At 34.0% G+C, this 23262-nt stretch overlaps 1 protein-coding gene across 1 annotated transcript in view; it reads right to left on the reverse strand.

Moving 5' to 3' along the window:
- The window catches only part of LOC123306791 (ornithine decarboxylase 1-like), a 32578-nt gene that overhangs the window by 1773 nt on the left and 7543 nt on the right, over positions 1-23262 (reverse strand). Inside the window, exons 2-7 of the mRNA XM_044888938.1 lie at positions 18197-18374; positions 16473-16715; positions 14773-15019; positions 9987-10263; positions 5390-5626; positions 2816-3042 (exon numbers count right to left, since the gene is read on the reverse strand). Of these exons, the coding sequence (XP_044744873.1) occupies positions 2816-3042; positions 5390-5626; positions 9987-10263; positions 14773-15019; positions 16473-16656 (1172 nt within the window). The 5' untranslated portion in view covers positions 16657-16715; positions 18197-18374. The remainder of the gene's footprint in view (positions 1-2815; positions 3043-5389; positions 5627-9986; positions 10264-14772; positions 15020-16472; positions 16716-18196; positions 18375-23262) is intronic.

Raw genomic sequence — 23262 nt, forward strand, 5'->3', positions numbered from 1 at the left:
CCGTGACCTAAGATCCTTCCACATTCCGGGCATGAATAATCACCAGCCAGATCTGGCGCGCTGCAAGACTTCACATTTGAAACTTTGTCGAACCAATGCCGGACAACGTTAATTGACCGACTCAGAAACCCCACTCTGGAGGTATCAGAACTTTCCGTTCCCGCCAAAGTGAATCACTTGCTTTGTTCATGTTCTTGATTTAACGTCTCATTGTGTTAATCTCGATTATTGTAATACTTCTCTACCAGTTCATTACATTTGAGTGATTCTCTTTAAAGTCTTCTCGTAGAATTCTGGAGCTAACGAGTTCTACGCAAAAGGTTATGTACTCTCAGTCTTCTAAAAATTAATAATTATTCCATTTTCATGTTCATTTCATGCTTTTATTCTTTAAGAAATGAGTCCACATGCAAGATTATTGAGAATCTTCAAACAGATTTATAATACTTACGAGTACTGCTCAACTGTTCATTTGAGACTACTCATTTATGTACTTTGTCATGAATAATTTTATTGTTTATTTCACAACTCAAATAGATTTTCAAACCTCTCGGTTTCTCACATGGAAATGGGTATATTGCACCAGAATTGAACTTTCTCATATCTTTCTCTTTGATCATGAATACTGATTTATTGTCTTATCATGATCATCTCATTTATTTGAATCAGTTTATTCAATTTATCAAGTCAATTATGTTGTTAACCTCTCAATTCACATGACTAATTACTGTTATCGAGTTTCAGATGAACGAATTTCCTTCAGAACATGGAATGAATTTCTCTAATATGGTTCAACGGTCAGTAGTGAACCATGACACTGGTTGACAGTCTTACTCTGGTAATCGTCTACAGGTTGGGCAAAATTAGTTGTCTACCGAGGGGATGGATCTCGAGAACTATAAGAGCTAGAAAAAAACGGATCGCATATTTCCTAGCTCTTTTTCAGAGAAACAAAGAATGGTGTAAAATGTAGCCTCTTACGATTCTTCGTTTTGGAGTTGACGATTTCGAAAAGTTCTCACAACTTTTTTGTCTTTGAAGTTACAGATCTGAAACTTGAACTACAGTCACTTTTTTACTGACAAGCTCGAAATATTTTCTCATTTCGAAGCATTAGGCGGACTTTCGTTTTTTTAAATGCAAACTTTTTTGGAATTTTTTTATTTTTTAATTGAAAAAAATCTTTTGTCAGTAGATTTTACGTATAAAACTGTCTGAGAAGGTCCAAGTTTCAGTTCTATAACTTCGAAGACAGAAAAATTATGAGAACTTTCCGAATCGTCAAAATCTCAATTTAAGCTGATAACTCAAAAACGCGAAGGATCGTAGCAGGCCACGGTTTTCACCATTCTCTGTTTCTCTGAAAAGGAGAGCTCGGAAATGTGTCATCCATTTTCTTCTAGCTCTTATAGTTCTCGAGATCCCCTCAGTAGGCAACGAATTTTGTCCACCCTGTACTTTCTCATTCGGTATGATCTCCCAATTATACTTAGAAATATATTCTCATTTTCATCCATTTTGCTGGATATGCAGATTAGATCTCAAGCCTTCTGTTCTTTTCGAAACCAACGATTAGTGGTTTCCCTCATGAGGGATCTCATTCTGTAACTTCATTTGTATCTCTTATTTGAACTCTCATTGATACATTCTCATATTCATTCATCGTGCTCGATATACATGATAGTTTTCACCCTTTTGCACTTCTCGAAACCAACGATTAATGGTTTCCCTCATGAGTGCTCTCATTTTGTAACCCCATTTGTATCTCTTATTTGAACTGTCATTGATACATTCTCATATTCATTCATCGTGCTCGATATACATGATAGTTTTCACCCTTCTGCACTTCTCGAAACCAACGATTAGTGGTTTCCCTCATTAGTACTCTCGATTTGCACCTCTCATAATTTATCAATTGTATCTTCTATTTTTCTGACGGACGTTCTAATCGTGCTTACTTGTAAGCAGTGGGTCTCTGTTTATGTTGTATGCATTCATGAATTTTGCACTCTTCAAGACCAAAGTTGTTTATATAAATTATAAGATTATTTCTCCACTCATACTCAATGTATTGATCTCAATGATGTCCAGGACTCAGACAATTTAGATTTCACCTCCTGGTCTGCATCATTATTACAATTCAGCCTTCTCATTAAAATTCATTTTTTTAACCTTCTGTTTTTCTGTAAAGAGGCTTTTCAATTGAACTACTCTAGATTAGCTCTGTTTTCCGTTGAATAATTTCACTTTGAATTTATAATTGTTATCAATATGTGTATTTATTACTGTATTAGCTTCATAATTGTGAACGATGTATAATAAATATTTTTACACGACCATCTCCAACTCAATTATCTGGTAACAGTTCACTACTTAAATTTTTACGAAATCCAGATTTTGAACAGTGACCTACTTTTAAAATTTCAGCTTCGTGAAATATGAACTGTCCTTTCTATGGCTACTTCATTGGATCCATATTTTTGACATTTTTTTGTGAACAAACGTTAATATCTACGAAAGTATCAGGAATAGGGATAGGGAAGTAAAAGACAAAAATACTCGGATGGGGATAGAGAAATAGATAGAGTAAGAATGAATAGGATCCCACATTTGAAATAAAGAGGTTTGTAGTAATTTTCCTAATAAGCGTCAACGTCGCAACATTGAATTATCCCGATAGATCAGATAGGCCACCCACCCTGTGTACAGCTGATTGTGAAAGACGTAAAGAAAAAATTATTACGTGAGCGAGTCACGAATCCAACATTCTAACTACTTTGCGGACCAACAAATCAAAGTGTCAATAAGAACTCACCAGACTTCATCGTCAGAAACGATGTAGACCTTCTTGAGCGGGAAACCACTATGAGCGCTGGCCGTGTAGAAGCCCATGTTGTTGAAGATGATGGCGTCCCCGACATTCATCGCGGGCAACGAAACCTCCTCGACGATCTGATCCAAGTTGGTACAAGTCGGGCCCCAGATGCTGCTTGAGAAGGTTTTGGACTTCGGATACTTATTTAGAGGTTGCAGGTTGAAATTCTACAAAAAAAAGCAAAATATTAGGAATTGAACAACTAAATTCAGAACCTTTTTGTGATTCTAGTATTTATAACATATATTTTTTATTTCCGTCGATTCTACATAAAAAAATAGGAAGGGTTAACATATGTGAAATAGAAACTTTCAGAGTTATCAAAGGAAAACTTGAAATAAGGGAAAATAGATATAAGAATATAGGAATACATTATATTCATCAAGAACAACAGGATCTATCGAAAAATATGAAAAGAAAAAATTTTACGAAACAAGAAATGTTAACTATCTCTATCCCAAATTTAATTTAACAAATCCCAGATACAAGTTGAGTATATACTCCATTCACTTTTATTTTAGCACTCAGTTGGCCATGAAATAATTTTCTCAAGTTTTTGTTACTAGAACGAAGTAAGGTTGTCACTAATAGGATGTCGTTAATGTCATAACGCCGTTGCCACAACTAATATCAATTATTAATAATATTACAAAAATGCCGAAAGTGATTGAAAAAGAGAGAAGACAGTGTTTCAGGAAGTGCTATAGAATTCAGGTCCAGCTCATTCACAAATAGAAGGTAACCCTGATATTCTAATATCTACACTATATCAGATGATTGCCATCATGTAAGTAGTGTAAGTGAATTTATATAATGTTTCATATTAATCTAAACGACTTATATTTAAGCTGAATGTTTACACAATCAGAAATATATTGTGAATGAAGGGGATGACAAAGAATTCTATTGGGAGACCCAAAAAAAGTGAAGACATTTGAGAATTTGATTTTAGGGTGAACGAATGCGAAAAGTTACTACCTACAGGATTTTCGATTAATTAATTTCCTATTTTTCAGTCGACTTGTTCTATACATTGTAATGAATGTCTTAAGGAATCAATAAATATATAATTATAATTATCAAATTATTGAAAATTAACAGCCATAACTACGAGCCAGTTGTCCTGTTTATTGTTGATTCATGTGAAATTTGTGTTTAAAGGTAGAGTTCCTCTTGCCTTCAAACTTCCTAATTCTTTTGACTTCCATTGAGGCAAGATGATTTTTGTTGAAGATTTTAACATTTTTGTAATTATCTGTTAATTAATTAATCATAACTGATGTAACGTCTCCTACCTTTAGTCAAAGAAGATAACCAACATTAACTCTCCTCAAGCTACTGCATATTATGTGTCATATGTCAGTAATTAAATTTTCTTCGATAGCAGAAATAAATATATTTAAAAACTGATCTCTTGTATTTTCCATGCAAATAACTAGATTTGGTATGCCTTCAATCACTTTGTTTAAACGTCAATTAAGTTCGTCACATATTTCCGACATAATATTTTCCGAAATGATTCGACATAGTGATAAAATACGTAATTACTGAGACTTTTACTTAGAACGGACATCATAACACTGATTTAAAACTTAAAAATGTTTTGACAAGCGTCATAACCCCACATTTTCGTACTATACGGAGTGGAATGTGTCAAATTTCCATGGCCAACCGAGTGCTAAAATAAAAGTGAATGGAGTATAGATGTCTCAAAATGTATAATTCCCTACCAGGTAACATCGAATCTTTTAGTAACAAAAAATGTTCCGAGGGTAAACTACATAAATTTCCCTCAGAGTGAGAGCCTGAGTTGAAAATTATGATTGTATATATTTCCTTCGTTTTGAGACTATTTCACTTCGTCTCCATATTTATTACCTAGGCCGAATCGAAAAAAAATGGCAAAGGAAGAAAGTGTTCCTTTCGACTTCAAGAATCTACTGTGGAAACATACAGGGTGTTTTCAAAGGTGAGGCTTTTTTTTTGACAGAAGGTGGAACTCGTCAAAATAAATCGTTTAACCAAAAGTTGTCCATATAAAATATCCAAGATGGCCGAGATAAAACCCCTAGAAATTCAACAAATTTCACTGAATTTCAAGTAGGGGACTGTGGAAGGTGACTCCGGCATCGCAAAAACGAAACAAAACATAAACATATGGCTGAACAATGAACGGTTCAGTACCAAGTTCATCGGATTAGATGCATCAGGTCACTTTTGAGAGAATCATAATTGTTGCATAGTGAAATTTAGGGTGAAAAAAAATGTAGAAAATCAAGGCAGTTTCTCGAAAGTGCTTATGTTAGTTATGTTGAAAAAGTTCTATAATGTTTCCCCATTTAATCCCATTTTTACGACGATTGTTGGAATGTTCGAACAAGAAGATTTTTGGTGAAACGCTTAATTTTGACCAATTCTACCTTCTGTTGAAAGAAAGCCTCACCTTAAAATATACCCTGTATTTACAAGTTTGTAGAATACAATAACTAGAATAAAATAAACGTAATAAATTACCTGCTTGTCACATAGAACGCTGTTGAAACTACCAAAAACGCCATCGTTGATGTAATACTCGTAGTGTGTGTAGGTGGTTCCAGTCTCGGCGTCTTCTCGTTCAACTTCACGAACGTACTCGACCTGACACGTTAGAGTGTACGCAGATTCGACGAAAAATTGCGCCGGATTGGCGATTACGGTCAGGGCGTCACCGGGAAAATGATCGTCCAGAGCGGTATTTATTTCCTCTGCAGTCTGAAACGGGTAAGGATTAGATCGAATCGAACATAGATCAGGGTCAAAACTATCTCGAATTGCAGAAAATTCTTAGCAGAAGGTGGTTGAATCATGGGTGAATATTAAAAATTGAGCGAAGTCCCCCTCCGATCTTTCTCTAGTCGACGCTCCTGATCAGCTCCGGTGGCCACGTATAGTACCCCGATTTTGCGATGCGCTGATTGACCGAAGCAGCAGCCCCACTCTCAGTGTTTTTCAGAAGCGAAAATCTACACATTAACACATTTTTCTTATTATTATCTTTGTTCGCTCTGTGGAATTCACTTCTCATTGTTCACATTTAGATTTGTAACACCACTTTTATTGTTCATCTCATCAAATTAATGTTATTTCAAGTCTTCTCAGTCAATTCTGGTGCCAGTTTGTTCATCTCACACGGTAATGTACGGACAGTCTTCTCAAAATTATTGATTTAACAATTTGCATGATCTTTTCATTCTAATAAAATGAGTCCACGTCCATATATTTCAAAATCTTCCAACAGATTTATAATCCTTGCTAGTACCGCTCAATTGAACCGTTCACACGGAACATTGACAAGGCATTAAATGCATCATATATTTTATAATTTACGTAGATTTTCAGACCTGTCTAGATCTTCTCATATGAAAATGGTAAGTAGCACCAGAATTGAATCTTCTCAAGTCTATCTCATTGATGATGAATACTGATTTACTGTCTTCTCATGTTGATTTCTTTTATTCGAATCAGTTAATTTCATTTCCCAGCCAACTCTGTTACCTGCTCAATTACATATAACTAATTACTGTTGTCGAGTTTCAGATGAGTGACTCCTTTTGTTCTCCAGGGTGGACCCTGGAACTAGTGAAGAGAAAAGATTGGTTGCGTCCAAAAGCGGGAAGAGGCTGTACAAGTACGTGAGATCGTGCATGAATTCTAAGGTTGGTGCAATCGCTGGAATAAGTTACCACCCTCTGTTGTAGAAGCCCCTTCGGTCAATAGTTTCAAAAACAGATACGATCAGTGGAGTGCTCAACCTAGATAGTTTTTCGATTTTGTCACCTGTATATTTTTGTCTAGAGTCTGAAGTTTGTTTCGTTATTCACATTACTATTGATTTTGTTTTAATGGGTTTATAGGTTTCACCTCAACCCTTCTCATTGTTTAAATAAATAAATAAATAAATAGTTGTTTTACTTCAGAACACGATTTTAACTTTTCAAATATGGTTCAACGATCAATGGTAAACCATGATACTGGTTGATACTCTCTCATCCTTGGCTCCACCCTGGAAGTTCTGCTCTGGTAATCGTATATACTCTCAATTGGTATGATCTACTCATTGTAATTTGAACTCTCATTGGTACATTCTCATATTCATTCATCGTGCTCGATATACACGTTAGTTTTCAGCCTCCCGCACTTCTCGAAACCAACGATTAGTGGTTTCCCTCATTAGTACACTCGATTTGCACCTCTCATAATTTATCAATTGTATCTTCTATTTTTCTGATGGATGTTCCTATCGTGCTTACTTGTAAGGAGTCCGTCTCTGTCTCTTCAAGACCAACGTTATGTATATTAATTGAATTTTATTTTTATTTTATTCTTGCTTTTCTCAGATTAATTATTATTTTTCTTCTCATGTTAATTATAATATTCTAGCACTTCTCAGATTGATTAATTTTGCTCTTATCATTTAACTTATAAGATTCAAGCTCTGCTCATAGTTGAATCATAATATTGGTCAACTCACATTTGATGTATTGATCTCTCATTTATTATCTGACTTAGACAATGTACCTCTTGGCCTATTTCACTGTTACAACTCGGTCTTCTCGAATTCATTATTCTAACCTTCTGTTTTTCTGATAGAACAAATTGTAGATAATAAAATTCTACATAACTTGACTGAAGCTATTTTACATACTCTTAACCGTTCTCGAGTTAGAGGACGATAAGGGCGAGGAGCCTTAGCCACATATGCGAAAGGGCAAGGTCAATGTAGAATCCCAGTCTAATCTACAATTGTCAAAATGACAGGGCATTTCTATGATGACAATTTCGAAATTCGTCACGAAAATTTAAGTGTTGTCTCTGACTGAACCTTAGAATGTACTTTTTTCCAACGAGTGAATTTTCGCTTCAGCATGTATCGTTAAACACCTCGCATTAATCGCCATATATCTCAAAAACGTTTGAACGTAGAAAAAAATTGCTTCGGACAAAATTTGTAGAAAATGTTATGCTGTACAAGTTTTATAATGAATGCGAAAAATATTTGAAGCTAAGGGAAGGAGATAATTCAAAAAAACTTATTTTTGTGACCTTTATGGCCAATTTTTATTAGGCTATTCGTAGTGATGTTCACAACGGTTGTGTACAGAGCGAGCGCAAATGGATTTTCGCTACCCTGAAATGGAATTGCGCTTGCTCTGTACAGTTCACAACCGTTTTGAACCACTCTACGAACAAACCTATTGTTTCGGCTTGCTAAAACTGTCAGATTATATTTTTTCCGTTATTCTTGAATCATTAGCTTCAAAATAAGAAAAAACGCCACCGCGCTCGAGAATGTACACGTGACTTTTTTTTTTAGAACTTTGGCGCCCTCCCACACATTTTCGATACGCTTAAATTGTCAGATTAAGAGAATATATACTCTTCAACATGTAATTAACCACATATATCATAATCTGACACGCTCGAGTATGTACAATGATCGTTATTTTTTACTATTCTGACAGGTCGTCCTAGACAATTCCCCCTCTATAAAGGTCTAATTTTTGGTAGAGGTACTGTACAGGGTGGGCAAATTTCGATGTTTTAGCACTACAGCTTTTAAACCAGAGGAGATAGACTGAATCTGATACCCCATTCTCGTTCTCTTTTTCTGAGAAACTTACAATAGTAGTAGTGATTTTTGGCCACTTTCTTTTGTTTTCGAATTATAAGCAAAAATTGGAAAAATGGCGATATCGAAATAAATTTATATCTTCGCTAATACTGATGATAGAGCTCCGAAATTGAAACATTATACAGGCACTTTTTTAAGTAGAATCCAGTGGCGTGCTCGCCTTTATAGCAGGATTCTCAATTACGAAGCTATGACCCAAAGTTATGTTTTTTAAATGGGAACACTAGATTTCTGTGCAAATTTTTGAAAGCTTTATTTTTACTGATTTCAAAAATATATAACATCATATGGTTTGTATCAATATAAATAATAGAAAAAGGTCAAAAACCTATTTTCTCAATATTTCTATGGTTTCAACTTTTGATGAGCGTAGAAAAATATAGCATCGTATGATTACCAGTGTCTCTTTCTATAAGTCCTTTCATTATTATGAAAATTAATGAAATATATCTTGATTCAAATTTTATGAAAATTGGTAAAAAGCATAGACAGAATGACATTGCCGGAAGGAGACTGCTTTTTTTAACGGAAACTCTATTTTTCTGTGCTCGTCAAAAGTTGAAACCATAGAAATATCGAGAAAAAAAGGTTTTTGACCATTTTCTATTATTTATATTGATACAAACCATATTATGTTATATATTTTTGAAATCAGTAAAAATTAAACTTTCAAAAAATTGCACAGAAAACTAGTGTTCCCATTTAAAAAAACATAACTTTGGGTGATAGCTTCGTAATTAAAAATCCTGCTAAAAAGGCAAGCACGCCACTGGATTCTACTTAAAAAAGTGCCTGCATAATGTTTTAATTTCGGAGCTCTATCATCAGTATTAGCGGAGATATAAATTTATTTCGAAATCGCCATTTTTCCAATTTTCGCTTATAACTCGAAAACAAAAGAAGGCGGCCAAAAATGACTACTACTCTTGTTAGTTTCTCAGAAAAAGAGAACGAGAATGGGGTATCAGATTTTGTCCATCTCCTCTGGTTTAAAAGTTGTAGTGCTAAAACATCGAAATTTGCCCACCCTGTACAAGGTCCAAGGTTAATCCCCTTATATTAATCTGACACGCATATTGGGCTGAACAAAAAAATACTGCTCATTAAGTACATGGAAATCTATAACGTTATTAATTTTGATCCATATCGATACATTTTTGTTGCGAAAAAAAATCAAAAACGGAAAAACGATTTTATGCATTTTACATCATGAATTTGAGGTAAGGTCGAAAATTGGTGAGTAAAAAGTTATAAATATGGCGATTATCTACAGAACTTGCGGAAATCGTAAAAATTATTCTTCACCCCTAAAAACAACCACCTGCCGAGTTCGCTTCATTAATATAAATTCACTTAAAACTCATACTAAACTTTCCGACCAACCACATTCGGCTAAGAATTCTTCAATTCGGGTTTTTAAAATCCAAATATATAACTCACCTCGTTTAATGCATCGATTGGGAATCCGGAACCCAAACTCAGCAGATTGAGATTGAAGCCGAGCTTGGAGCCGACGTCAAACAGTTCCTTGGCCAGCTGAATGGCCTTGGAGTAGGGCTGATGATGGCCCTTCGGCTCGATGTCGAACTGGATCCCGACCACGTTCATGTTCAGGGAACGGGCCATTTTCAGCAGGTCGTAATAACCGGCGTTCGCATCGCAGCCGAAGTCGAAACTGTATTTCTCATCCGATGAAGTTTTCACGACGATGAGCAAACTGAAAAAAAAAATTTTTTTTACTTCTCATGATGTGCAGAATGGATACAATATAAGATAGAATAAGAGAGCAACAAGATCATTCGGAAGTTTAAAATGCAGAGCTAAGCTGAATTCAGAGTACCTTGGAATAAGCATAAAAACGAGCAATTTCTCACATGTTGTGTTGTCAACACTATGCTATGTTTTGCAGGTACACTAGCGATTTATTTCAACAGTTTTGTTTTGTTCAAAGATAGTTGGGGAGCAGACGATGCTAAATTGGGATTTACTCGAGCGTCGTGGAGACCTAGTGGATTTATGTATACACTTTCAGCGGTGGGGAAAACGTCTGCAGGTTTTCAAAGATGTCGAAAAAGAATCGTCAGGTGTACATACCCGAACGTATAATTTCATGTAATAATTTCATGTTAATCTGACGGTTTGCGTGGTGGGGCTTGCCGTACGGAAGAGTTGGAAATGGCGAAAAAAAATTTTTTTAGAGCTTGTCAGATTTTTAGGGGATATGTTAATTGGACCAAAGGCAGCTACTTTTCAAGAGACTGACAATTTGGACGCAAAAAAAAATCGTTACTTGTACATACAAGGGGGTGTCAGATTTTAATACAAATGGTTAATCTCGGTGTTGCAGATGCGTGGACCCATTAATCTGACACTAATCAGGGGGGTTTTCTTAATCTGACAGTTTGAAGATGGTAAAAAGGTATTTTCTTGAAATATCTCCCTTCCTGTACCTCTAATCGTTTCTGTATTCATTATGAAAGTTGTAGATAATAAAATTCTATACAACTTTTGTCTGAAGCAATTTTACATACTCCTGACCGTTTTTGAGTTAGAGGGCGAGGAGCTTAGCCACACATGCGAAACAACTCCAAGGTCATTGTAGAAACCCAGTCTAATGTACAGGGTGGGCAAATTTCGATGTTTTAGCACTACAGCTTTTAAACCAGTGGAGATAGACAAAATCTGATACCCCATTCTCGGTCTCTTTTTCAGAGCAACTAACAAGAGTAGTTGTCATTTTTGTCCACCTTCTTTTGTTTTCGAGTTATAAGCGAAAATTGGAAAAATGGCGATTTCGAAATAAATTTATATCTCCGCTAATACTGATGATAGAGCTCTGGAATTGAAACATTATACAGGCACTTTTTTAAGTAGAATCCAGTGGCGTGCTTGCCTTCTTAGCAGGATTTTTAATTACGAAGCTATGACCCAAAGTTATGTTTTTTTAAATGGGAACACCAGATTTCTGTGCAATCTTTTGAAAGCTTAATTCTTACTGATTTCAAAAATATATAACATCATATTATTTTTATCAATATAAACAATAGAAAATGGTCAAAAACTTTTTTCTCAATATTTCTATGGTTATAACTTTTGACGAGCACAAAAAATAGAGCTTTCTGTAACAAGAGCAGCCTCCTTCCAGCAATGTCATTCTTTCTATACTTTTTAGCAATTTTCACAAAATTTGAATCTTGGAGAAATTGAGTAAGAAGCATAGAAATGAAAGGACTAATAGAAGGAGACTGTGGTAATGATAAGATGCTACATTTTTCTATTCTCATCAAAAGTTGAAACCATAGAAATATTAAGAAAGAAAGTTTTTGACCATTTTTTATTATTTATATTGATACAAACCATATGATGTTATATAATATATTTTTGAAATCAGTGAAAAATTAAGCATTCAAAAAATTGCACAGAAATCTAGTGTTCCCATTCAAAAAAACATAACTTTGGGTCATAGCTCCGTAATTAAACGTCCTACTAAAAAGGCAAGCACGCCACTGGATTCTACTTAAAAAAGTGCCTGTATAATGTTTCAATTTCAGAGCTCTATCATCAGTATTAGCGGAGATATAAATTTATTTCGAAATCGCCATTTTTCCAATTTTCGCTTATAACTCGAAAACAAGAGAAGGTGGCCAAAAATGACTACTACTCTTATTAGTTTCTCAGAAAAAGAGACCGAGAATGGGGTATCAGATTTTGCCTATCTCCACTGGTTTAAAAGCTGTAGTGCTAAAACATCGAAATTTGCCCACCCTGTACATTTATCGCCACATATCTCAAAAACGTTCAAACGTAGAAAAAATTGCTTCGGACGAAATTTGTATAAAATGTTATACTCTACAACTTTTATAATCAATGCGAAAGCAATTTGAAGCCCAGGAGAGGATATAATTAAAAAAAAAACTTATTTTTGTGACCTCTATGGCCAACTTTTATTGTTTCGGCTTGCTGAAACTGTCAAATCATATTTTTTACGTTATTCTTCAATAATTAGCTTCAATATAAGAAAAAAGCCACCGTGCTCGAGAATGTAAACGTGACGTGCTGTTTTTGCAAGTTTGGCGCCCTCCCACATTTTTTCGTCAAGCTCAAATTGTCAGATTAAGAGAATATATACTTTGTAATAAGTATATGTAATTAACCACATATATATTTTTATTTTACTATATCCTAGACAATTCCCCCTATAAACCTATTTATATAAAGTCTTATTTTTGGTAGAGGTACTCTACAGGGTCCAAGGTATCTCCCCCCCTTACATTAATCTGACACGCTCGAGTAAATCCCGAATTTTCCTCTTGGGCTCCCCAACTAAGAGGTATGTTGACACTATAAACTTTGATTTTGGCTGTTTTCTATTAATTTTCGTCTGTTACACTCATATTTCATTAGTTTCGCAACTACCAAATCTTCATTGATATACAAATCTGACGAGGCGATCGACAAAATAAAGATGTCCCTGCATATCTGACCCCTCTGCTTATGTTTATATCATTATATGTATATATTTTAATGTGATCAAGGTTTTCTTTATTTTCATAAAATCGATTAGAGAGTATGTGTGATTTCTGCTTTATTGAACTGAACATGCTCCTTGGATCGTTTAATGAGTAGAAAAAAGTATGTATCGTTGAATACAAATGATATGTACCAAAGATTATAGAGTAGAAAGATGGGAAACGAAGCGAATAAAGTGATGTTAGCGCCATCTTCATTTCAAATGTGTTTTTGAGACGCAAAGAAAGGTTAAAATATCAATTCGGTGACCATTTGCAGAAACATATGAAATTTTGTAAGATTTCCGATGGACATTTTGATCGAAGAGGTTTTGAATGTTCTGATTCTCGTACCACCCTTTGATTATCGTACCCTTCTACATGCTGATTATTGATTTTTTTTGTCTGATTTCTTGTCGAAAACCTTAAAATATCGTTCAAAAATTATTGCATGTTGAAGAACTGTGGATCAAATGAAATAGATTTTCCGAAATTAAGTTTTCTACTTTACTAAGGCAAATGGAAATGTAAGAATTAAAACTCGTAACATGTGACTCGGTAATTCACTGATTTTTATTTTCAGTACTCCGAAGTGGATAAATTTTTCAGGGCGTCTAGACAATGACTTCAGCAAACACCAATGACTATACCATGTGCAATGAACATTTTAGTGCGAGTCAATGGAGAACTGGTAATCTACGTAAATTGTTGTATGCAGTAAGCATCCCTTGGATGAAGAGCCTACTTAGAGGAATTTAGGACCTTTGTAGGTCCATTCAAAGATTCTCAATTGCTATTCCTTCAGTATATTCATAAATGCAGAGGTTTTATTGATTTCCTTTTGGAAATCGAGTGACTACCAAATTGTTGTAATGAAATCTGCGGTGAGTGATTTGTTCATTCATTAATCAATTTGTATATTGCGTCATATCATGCCATATCATAGAAAAAAAAATCAAAAAGAAACTATATTGACGGGCTAACATAAAGGTCTTGTATACCTCTGTAAGGATTTTTTTAATTGTGGTTCTGAAAATTCTGTGAATGAATATTATGTAAGTAACTGAAATGTGTATGCTATGATTGTATATTGAATATTGTTTCATATCAATTTCTGAAAAAAATTGTACAAATTACACTAAGTTTATCAATTCAAAACAACGCATTGCACAGAAATATCATAGCAGATCACCATATACTTTTGTGTCCTAGTCAAAGCTCTATTCGTTATCCATAATTTAAAATTTCTGTGAATTTTTTTAAATTGCAAATAAAAATATAGCATATCCGACAGCGTATTACATTGATATCAATTGATTCCAAACAATGTTCAGATGAAAATCAACATCCTGATCACGAAACAAAGTCATATTTTTGTTTTTTCGTTCAGGATGTTTTATTCTTTTTCTGGCGTCAACAGAGTCGATATTGAAATTCAAAAGAAGGAATAGAATTCGAATTTTGTATTCAATAAATAAACAGAAAACTGTTGTCAAACAGTTTTTTTTGTATTGGCAGTACGTTTTCAGCGCCATCTCATTGTCAAATGTAGCAAACACAGACCAAAATGTAATATGTTTTTAGTATAAGATATATGAAGGCGTTTCCTATCTTTCTACTCTGTAAATTTTCTTGAAATTATCATGTGGAAATAGAAACAAAGTGGTTATTTGTACAGGGTTGCTGTGCACATCGAGTGAAATAAAACGAACACTTACTTGGCGTCCGGATAACATTTCTTCAACTTCTCCAGTTCAGACTTGTTATCGAAGCAAAGCAAGGCAATTTCCGCTCCTGCAGCATACTTAAGCAAGCCCTCAGTTTGTAGCCTACTGGACAGATAGATGGAGTTTGCAGGCACTGCACCCAAAGCTTGAACGAGATTCTTCTTGGTGGTACAGTCGAATCCAACGCCCAAAGCCGCGAGAGTCTCCATAACAATGCAGCTACTGTTTGCGTTTACACCTGGAAGACATTTACAATTACAATAGTTCTTCCATTGAATATTCTTCTACACGTAATGATGAAGCTAACAAAAGGTCTAGGCTCGTATTAGGATCTATTTCAGTAATTATTTTCATTTTATTTTTTCAACTTTGTCGTTTTGAATGTGTGTAGAGGTGATTTTTGGTAAAACGCTTCATTCTGACAGTTCTATACTCCATTCACATTTATTTTAGCAGTCGGTTGGCCATGAAATAATTTTCTCAAGTTTTTGTAACTAGAACGGAGTAAGGTTGGCACTCATGAAATGTCGTTAATGTCATAACGCCGTTGCCACAACTAATATCAATGTTTATTACGAAAATGCCGAAAGTGATTGAAAAAGAGAGAAGTGCTATTTAGAATTCAGGTCCGCATATTCAATGTAAGAGAATTTATATAATGTTTCATCTGAATCTAAACGACTTATACTTCAGCTGAATATATCCACAATCAGAAAGATTGTGAATGAAGAGGATGACAAAGAATTTCCTACTTCTATTGGGAGACCCAAAAAAGTGGTGGCATTTGAGAATTTTATGTTTGAGTGAATTAATGTGAAAAGTTTACTACAGGATTTTCGATGAATGTCATCGTAGAATAAGTTCCCGAAAATTGATTTTTCTATTTTTCATTTGTCTTGTCCTAAACATTGTAAATGTCTTTAGATACCAATACATACCTAATTATTATTATTATATCAATGTATTAAGATGAACAGCTACAAATACGCGCCAGTTGTCCTGTTAATTGTTTATTCATGTGAAATTTTTGTTCAAAGGTGAAGTTCATCTTGACTTGAAACTTCCTTTAAGTTTCAAGCAAGATGATTTTTGTTGAAGAATTTAACATCCTTGTAATTATCTGTTAATTCCTTCGGGAGATACCCATTCCCAACCACTTCATAATATGCATTTCATCTTCGGGTTAATATTTTTGAAATCTACAACTGATGTAACGTATTCAAACTTGAGCCAAAGAAGATAACGAACATTAACTCTCCTCAAGCTAGTGCATATTACGATATTATACTGATCTCTTGTATTTTCCATGCAAATAACTGGATTTGGTAGGCCCCCAATCAGTTTGTATAAACTTCAATTATGTTCGTCACATATTTTCCGAAGAAATTCGACATTGTGATAAAATACGCAATAACAGAAACTTTTACGTAGAACGGGCAACATAGCGTTGATTTTAAACCCAAAAATGTTTTGACAAGCTTCATAACCCCACATTTTCGTACTGTAGAGAGTGAAATGTTTCAAATTTCCATAGCCAACCGAGTGCTAAAATAAAAGTGAATGGAGTATACCTTCTGTTGAAAAAAAGTCGATCAATATTTTGGCATCCATATGAGAATAAGTAATACATATTCTAGATTGCAAGTCACAGTTCAACAGTAGATGTTCAATAAAAGATGCAAAATACTCACCATAATATGGTTTCACGCGTGGAAACATCGACCTCCACAAAAGGCATTTATCGATGATTTCAGGAAGTTTGCAGACGAAAAATGAATCATTATCATCAAGGCGACCTCTCAGATTATCCAAAATGGTCAAAATATCAGCGCCTGAGTCCAGGGATTGGACAAAGGTGTTCGATATGAGTTTCATGATTTTAGTTTTCAATTAGGGATTTTTCTTATCAAATATAATTACTAGTGATAAGCAAGCTGAAAAAAAATTAGTGTTTTTTAATATCCAGTCCGATTCCAGATCGTATCAACATACAAATGCATCATTTTCTACGCAACAGAGGGCTGGAAGCAAATAATAGAACTATACAGGATGTCCCTGGAGTGACTGTACAGAGTGGGCAAATTTCGAAGTTTTAGCACAACAGCTTTAAAACCAGTGGAGATAGACAAAATCGGATACCCCATTCTAGTTCTCTTTTTCTGAGAAACTAACAAGAGTAGTAGCCATTTTGGCCACCTTCTTTTGTTTTCGAGTTATAAGCGAAAATTGGAAAAATGGCGATTTCGAAATAAATTTATATCTTCGCTAATACTGATGATAGGAGCTCTGAAATTAAAACATTACACAGGCACTTTTTTTTTACGTAGAATCCAGTGGCGTGCTTGCCACTTTAGCAGCATTTTTAATTACGAAGCTATGACCCAAAGTTATGTTTTTTTAAATAGGAACATTCTGTGCAATTTTTTGAAAGCTCAATTTTTACTGATTTCAAAAATATATAACATCATATGGTTTGCATCAATATAAATAATAGAAAATGGTCAAAAACCTTTTTTCTCAATATTTCTATGGTTCCAACATTTGACGAGCACAGAAAAATAGAGGTTCCTATAACAAGAGCAGTCTCTTTCCGGCAACGTCATTATTTCTATGCTTTTTACCAATTTCCACAAAATTTGAATATTGGAGAAATTGAGTAAGAAGCATAGAAATTAAAGGACTAATAGAAGCAGACTGTGGTAATCGTAAGATGCCACATTTTTCTATTCTCATCAAAAGTAGAAACCATAGAAATATTGAGAAAAGAATTGACCATTTTGTATTATTTATATTGATACAAATCATATGATGTTATATATTTTTGAAATCAGTAAGAATCAAGCTTTCAAAAAATTGCACAGAAATCTAGTGTTCCCATTTAAAAAAACATAACTTTGGGTTATAGCGTCGGAATTAAAAATCCTGCTAAAAAGACGAGCACGCCACTGGATTCTTCCTAAAAAAGTGCCTGCATAATGTTTTAATTTCAGAGCTCTATCATCAGTATTAGCGGAGATATAAATTTATTTCGAAATCGCCATTGTTCCAATTTTCGCTTATAACTCGAAAATAAAAGAAGGTGGCCAAAAATGACTACTACTCTTGTTAGTTTCTCAGAAAAAGAGAACGAGAATGGGGTATCAGATTTTGTCTATCTCCTTTGGTTTAAAAGCTGTAGTGCTAAAACAACGAAATTTGTCCAGCCTGTACATACTCTTATCAGCTTATAAAAGATTGAATGAATTCCTCATATTAGAATTCGTCAACGTTATTTCAAGGGTTGTTGAAAATGAAACCATTTGCTGGTACACATTTCTTTTGCCCTGTATAGCGAAATTACATATTTTGTCCATGCCATACATTTTTCACTATACTTAGGTATATTTATAATAATCTTAACGAGGCTTGTACTTACGAGGCAACCCTTGCTCAGAGTCACTCAGGATTAATGTGTTTTATAGTTTAAATTTTAATCACTGCTTAGCAGGGAGCTAGCAGTGCCAGGGTGGTTCACCGTTCAAGAATATTCTCCAGTTGTACGGTATGAAACTGTTGTCCAATGGAAGAATGCGAGCTTCGTTCTCTTTATAACCCTGAAAAAAAAATTGCTAATCAATATCTTCAATACATGATGAGGTTTTTCGGAAAATACCACTGTTGTCCAATAAAGTATTTTGGCGCTTTACTTATAAGCTAGTGATAATTTCACGAAGAATGCCTAGTGTGAAAATCAAATCTATTCCATTAGCACATATTAGAATTATGACTCCATAGATATTATTGAGTAACTAAAAGTTCTTTTCTGTATTATATTTTTTGGTGATTTGCTGGCTATTCAAAAATGAATTTGCTATACATATTATAATAGATTATGATTCAAATTGAACCTTCATGAACTTGAAACCAACATATTTATATTTATAATATATTTTCGGTTTTTTTTTCTTTTTTGCCTTGTTTCGAGGAGTTAGTGATAGTTTCACGAAAAATGCACACAAAAAATAAAAAACAAACTGCTAGAATCAGCTGTTAACTGAATCCTTATTGAAACCGTCAAATTGGGTAACTGATACTCCTTTCCCGGTCTTCTAAGAACACGTGATAATTTCACGAAAAATTACAGATTTCCGGAATTCTCCAGTATTGTAATATGACATTAAATTGAAACCTTAAAAATATGTAATATAAATGTACATTTATTAGTCTTATTTCAATTCACTGACTTTGAAAGTTATTGAAAGTGTCAAGAAAAATACTCGAATAAAAATGACAATAGGGAATACTCCTTCTGACGAAAATGATACTTTTTATGAAATATCTTTGAAACATCACATTTTGAAATAACCATTTCAACCGTTTCCAAAAAAAAATTATTTTAAGCACTTAAAAATGAAAAATAAAAATGGGTATTTAAAGTTTAAAGAGTTTTGTGAGAATTGCACAAGCTGGCAACATCGACTGAAATATGCCTTGATAATAAAGGACAACAAATGCATCATCTTGATAAGATAGACAAAGATGGCTGTCTATGAAGTCCGCGACGAACGAGGAAGGTCGTAAAATTTTATAGGATTTTTATGGCCGGTTGCAGTTGAAGCTCACCAGTAAGTACGCGCCTGTAGATCAACAGCCGTTATTTTATAAACAAGCTGATCGGACATTGTTCTTTTCATTGTCTTGTATGCGCTGTTGCCAAATCGTAAACTCCGCACAAAGCGATTTAAATTTTAAAACCCCATATTTGAAGGATGAGTTTGAATAGTTTCCGCGGTGAATTTGAAAAAATCATGAATGAAACTCATAATCATTCAGTTTGAACTTGCATATGCAGTGATAACCCAAATTGAGGAGAATTCCCCATTGCTTGAATTCAATCTAGAACGAGATAGTAACTAACAAAAACCTGTTGTCCAGTGAGTTTTTTTTTTGTAATTTTACGAGCTTTTGAGAGTTTCAGTTTCATGTGTGTGAGGTTAGCCCAGAGCTTTTTGATTTTCGAAAACAATGGGGAATTCTCCTCAATTTGGGTTATCACTGCATATGCAAGTTTAAAATGAATGATTATGAGTCACATTCATGATTTTTTCAAATTCACCGCGGAAACTATTCAAAATCATCCTTCAAATATGGGGTTTTAAAATTTAAATCGCTTTGTGCGGAGTTTAAGATTTGGCAACAGCGCATACAAGACAATAAAAAGAACAATGTCTGATCAGCTTGTTTATAAAATAACAGCTATTGATTTACAGCCATCACTGGCGAACCTCAACAGCAACCGGCCATAAAAATCCCATAAAATTTTACGACCTTCCTCGTTCGTCGCAGACTTCATAGACAGCCATCTTTGTCTATCTCATCAAGATAATGCATTTGTTGTCCTTTATTATCAAGGCATATTTCAGTCGATGTTGCCGGCTTGTACAATTCTCACAAAACGCTTCAAACTTTGAATACCCATTGTTAATTTTCATTTTTAAGGGCTTAAAATAATTTTTTTTGGGACACGGTTGAAATTATTATTTCAAAATGTGACGTTTCGAAGATATTTCATAAAAAATACATCATTTTCGTCAGAAGGAGTATTCCCTATTATTCTGTGGTGAATTTGTGTCGCTGAAAATTTTTTTTCATTCCGAACGGTTCTCAAGATATTTCACAAAATGTATGAAATGGAGTAGAACTTTTCGAAAATTCATATTTCAACAACTGAAAAAACAAGCTATGCATGTGCCGTTTGAAATTTCTCACAATAACCTATGTCTTCAAAACAGAGTTGTATTCAGCCAAAATGCCCAAGTTTCGAATTTCACAGTTATTTTCCACCTTTTCGGAGATGGCATTTTGATTTAACTCCTTCCTACTCCGTCTTTAGAAAATTTGAAATCAACGTGGTCTGTAATATCTTCCACAAAGATTCAGTCAATTTATCCAAATATTCAAATTTCACAGATACTTTCTAATTTCTGAAAATCAAATTACTCGAAAACGGCCATTATACGACAAAATATAAAGAATACTTTTATTTTACAGAACATTCAAATATTCATTAGGTAGCGTCCAACTTGGTTAAAAAAGTTGGGTTCTTTGAATTTTTGGTATTTTTATGGTACGTAGTTCTCATAATGAGAAAACTGGAAGACGTGGGTGATATCTAGTGTTCCAAAAAGATTAATCAAATAAATGAAAACTATAATCCGAAATTCAATTCATTCGATAAAACCGTTTGTGAGATAAAACTAAAACTAAATTTTTTTTATGGTTTTTCAATAGCCTCTATCTTTTAAACAGAGCCGATTCGGAAAAAATGGTAAAGGAAAAAACGTGTGTCTTTTGACCTCAAGAAAAAAACAGTAAAGATAAAAATTATAAGATTTGACGTCAAGATTCTACTGTTAAAATATATGTAGGTACAACTCAAAGAATCACCCTGTATTCACAAATATGTATATTCTTTTGAATATCAACAATACTTTTGAATATGGTCGATAGCTCTCCAAGAGTTTTTATTTTCTCTAAAAATTATACGATAAAAATGATTCTTTGAAGGTCCTAGAATTATGATGGATATTGTCTCCAATCATTACCAAAAAATCGTATAACTAACATATTCTTTCGCAAAAAAGCTCGGGTTGTTCAGCCTGCTATAATGACTATTTCAGATAAAGTGATAGTAATCTAAAAACTCTTTGACATCACTCATATCACTGAATTATTACTTGAATAAAAAAGCGAGCAACTAATACAAATTTTCACCAAAGTATTCAGTCGACTTACTTGCTTTTTAGTGCTAACCCATAGAAAACTCAAATTTACATGTACACTACTTAAACCAAGCACGTCCTCCGTCTTGCACCAGGTTCCACCAACTGTCTGTGTACCTACTAGCCGAAGCCTCTTATACCATGCATAAATGCCAAAATTCAGACATTTTTTCACCAGCCCTGCTTATCGGCTCGAAAATAACGTAATTTGTGACCCTTTTCTTCGGCTACTTCGTTAATTGACATCGCCTTTACAAATACAAGTTCTTTTCTTCGTAATAGACTAATCGACTAATGAGTAAATAAGAGAATTATAAATAAATAAATAACAGCTTGTAACAAAGGGATCTTGAAAGAAAACGATGACTTATCTGTAAATGAAAGTTTGACTCTTTTCGAGTCGTACCTAGAAACCAATTTGCGAACCTGCAAGGGTGCCATAAACTAAACTACCTTTGAATCTATGCTATTCAAATTCTGTAAGTCACATTTTCTGTACATCTGGATCTTTTCGAGAGAGTTGTTTTGGTGTCTGAACGAAAAGGGATGTTTTCTGAAATTCTTGTAGGTTTATTTGTTATGTGAGCCTAAAGGAGAAACTATTTGCAGGTATACAGGGTCATTAACCTCGATGCCCCATTAGACATTTATGCAAAATTATAATCATAATTTTGGGATGAAAATATGGATATTGGGGTTTTCGATAATGAATATTTTTTCTAAAATATTTTCAGACCTATGCACTTCCGGATATACCGGTAACAGTCTATTATTAAAATTTTTCAAATAGGACACTCGGTATATCAGTAACTCTTTGCATCGTTGGATAGCTGATTTTATGCTAATTTCAACAGTATCATTGAGACGTTTACGAAGAACGGATAATAAATTTGCTATAAAAATTTGGTTACTAGGGTTTACGCTTCTGATATATCTGACTAAAATATTTTTAATGTTGCGACGTTGTCGCTTATACGAAAAATTATTTCAAACTTCATGATTTCAAATGGGACACAATATTTATTAAAACTTTTAAGGCATCTCTATCTGAGTATGTTGTCTAGGATTTACCTATCACTAAAACTGATATTTTCGGTAATATTAATGGTTTTTCATAAAAAATTGCCAAAAACATGTATCCAATGAAGTAGGCATAAAAAAACATTTCATACTTAAGTGAGCTGAAATCTTCAAAATAGTTCACTGAGATCTTGAGAATAAGTTGCATGTAAAAAAATTGGTTAGTGATATACAGAGTGTTTCAATATTCGTCGTCTTGTACAATTGCGTAGAATAGGGAATACTCCTTCTGACGAAAATTATGTATTTTTTTATGAAATATCTTTGAAACGTCACATTTTGAAATAACCATTTCAACCGTTTCCCAAAAAAAAATTATTTTAAGCACTTAAAAATGAAAAATTAAAAAGGAGGTTTAAAGTTTAAAGCGTTTTGTGAGAATTGTACAAGCTGGCAACATCGACTGAAATATGCCTTGATAATAAAGGACAACAAATGCATTATCTTGATGAGATAGACAAAGATGGCTGTCTATGAAGTCAGCGACGAACGAGGAAGGTCGTAAAATTTTATGGGATTTTTATGGCCGGTTGCTGTTGAAGCTCGGGAGTAAGTACGCGCCGGTAGATCAACAGATGTTATTTTATAAACAAGCTGATAGGACATTGTTCTTTTCATTGTCTGGTAGGCGCTGTTGCCA

The sequence above is a fragment of the Coccinella septempunctata genome, chromosome 2 (genome assembly GCF_907165205.1).
Source record: "Coccinella septempunctata chromosome 2, icCocSept1.1, whole genome shotgun sequence".
In the NCBI taxonomy this organism is placed as follows: Eukaryota; Metazoa; Arthropoda; class Insecta; order Coleoptera; family Coccinellidae; genus Coccinella; species Coccinella septempunctata.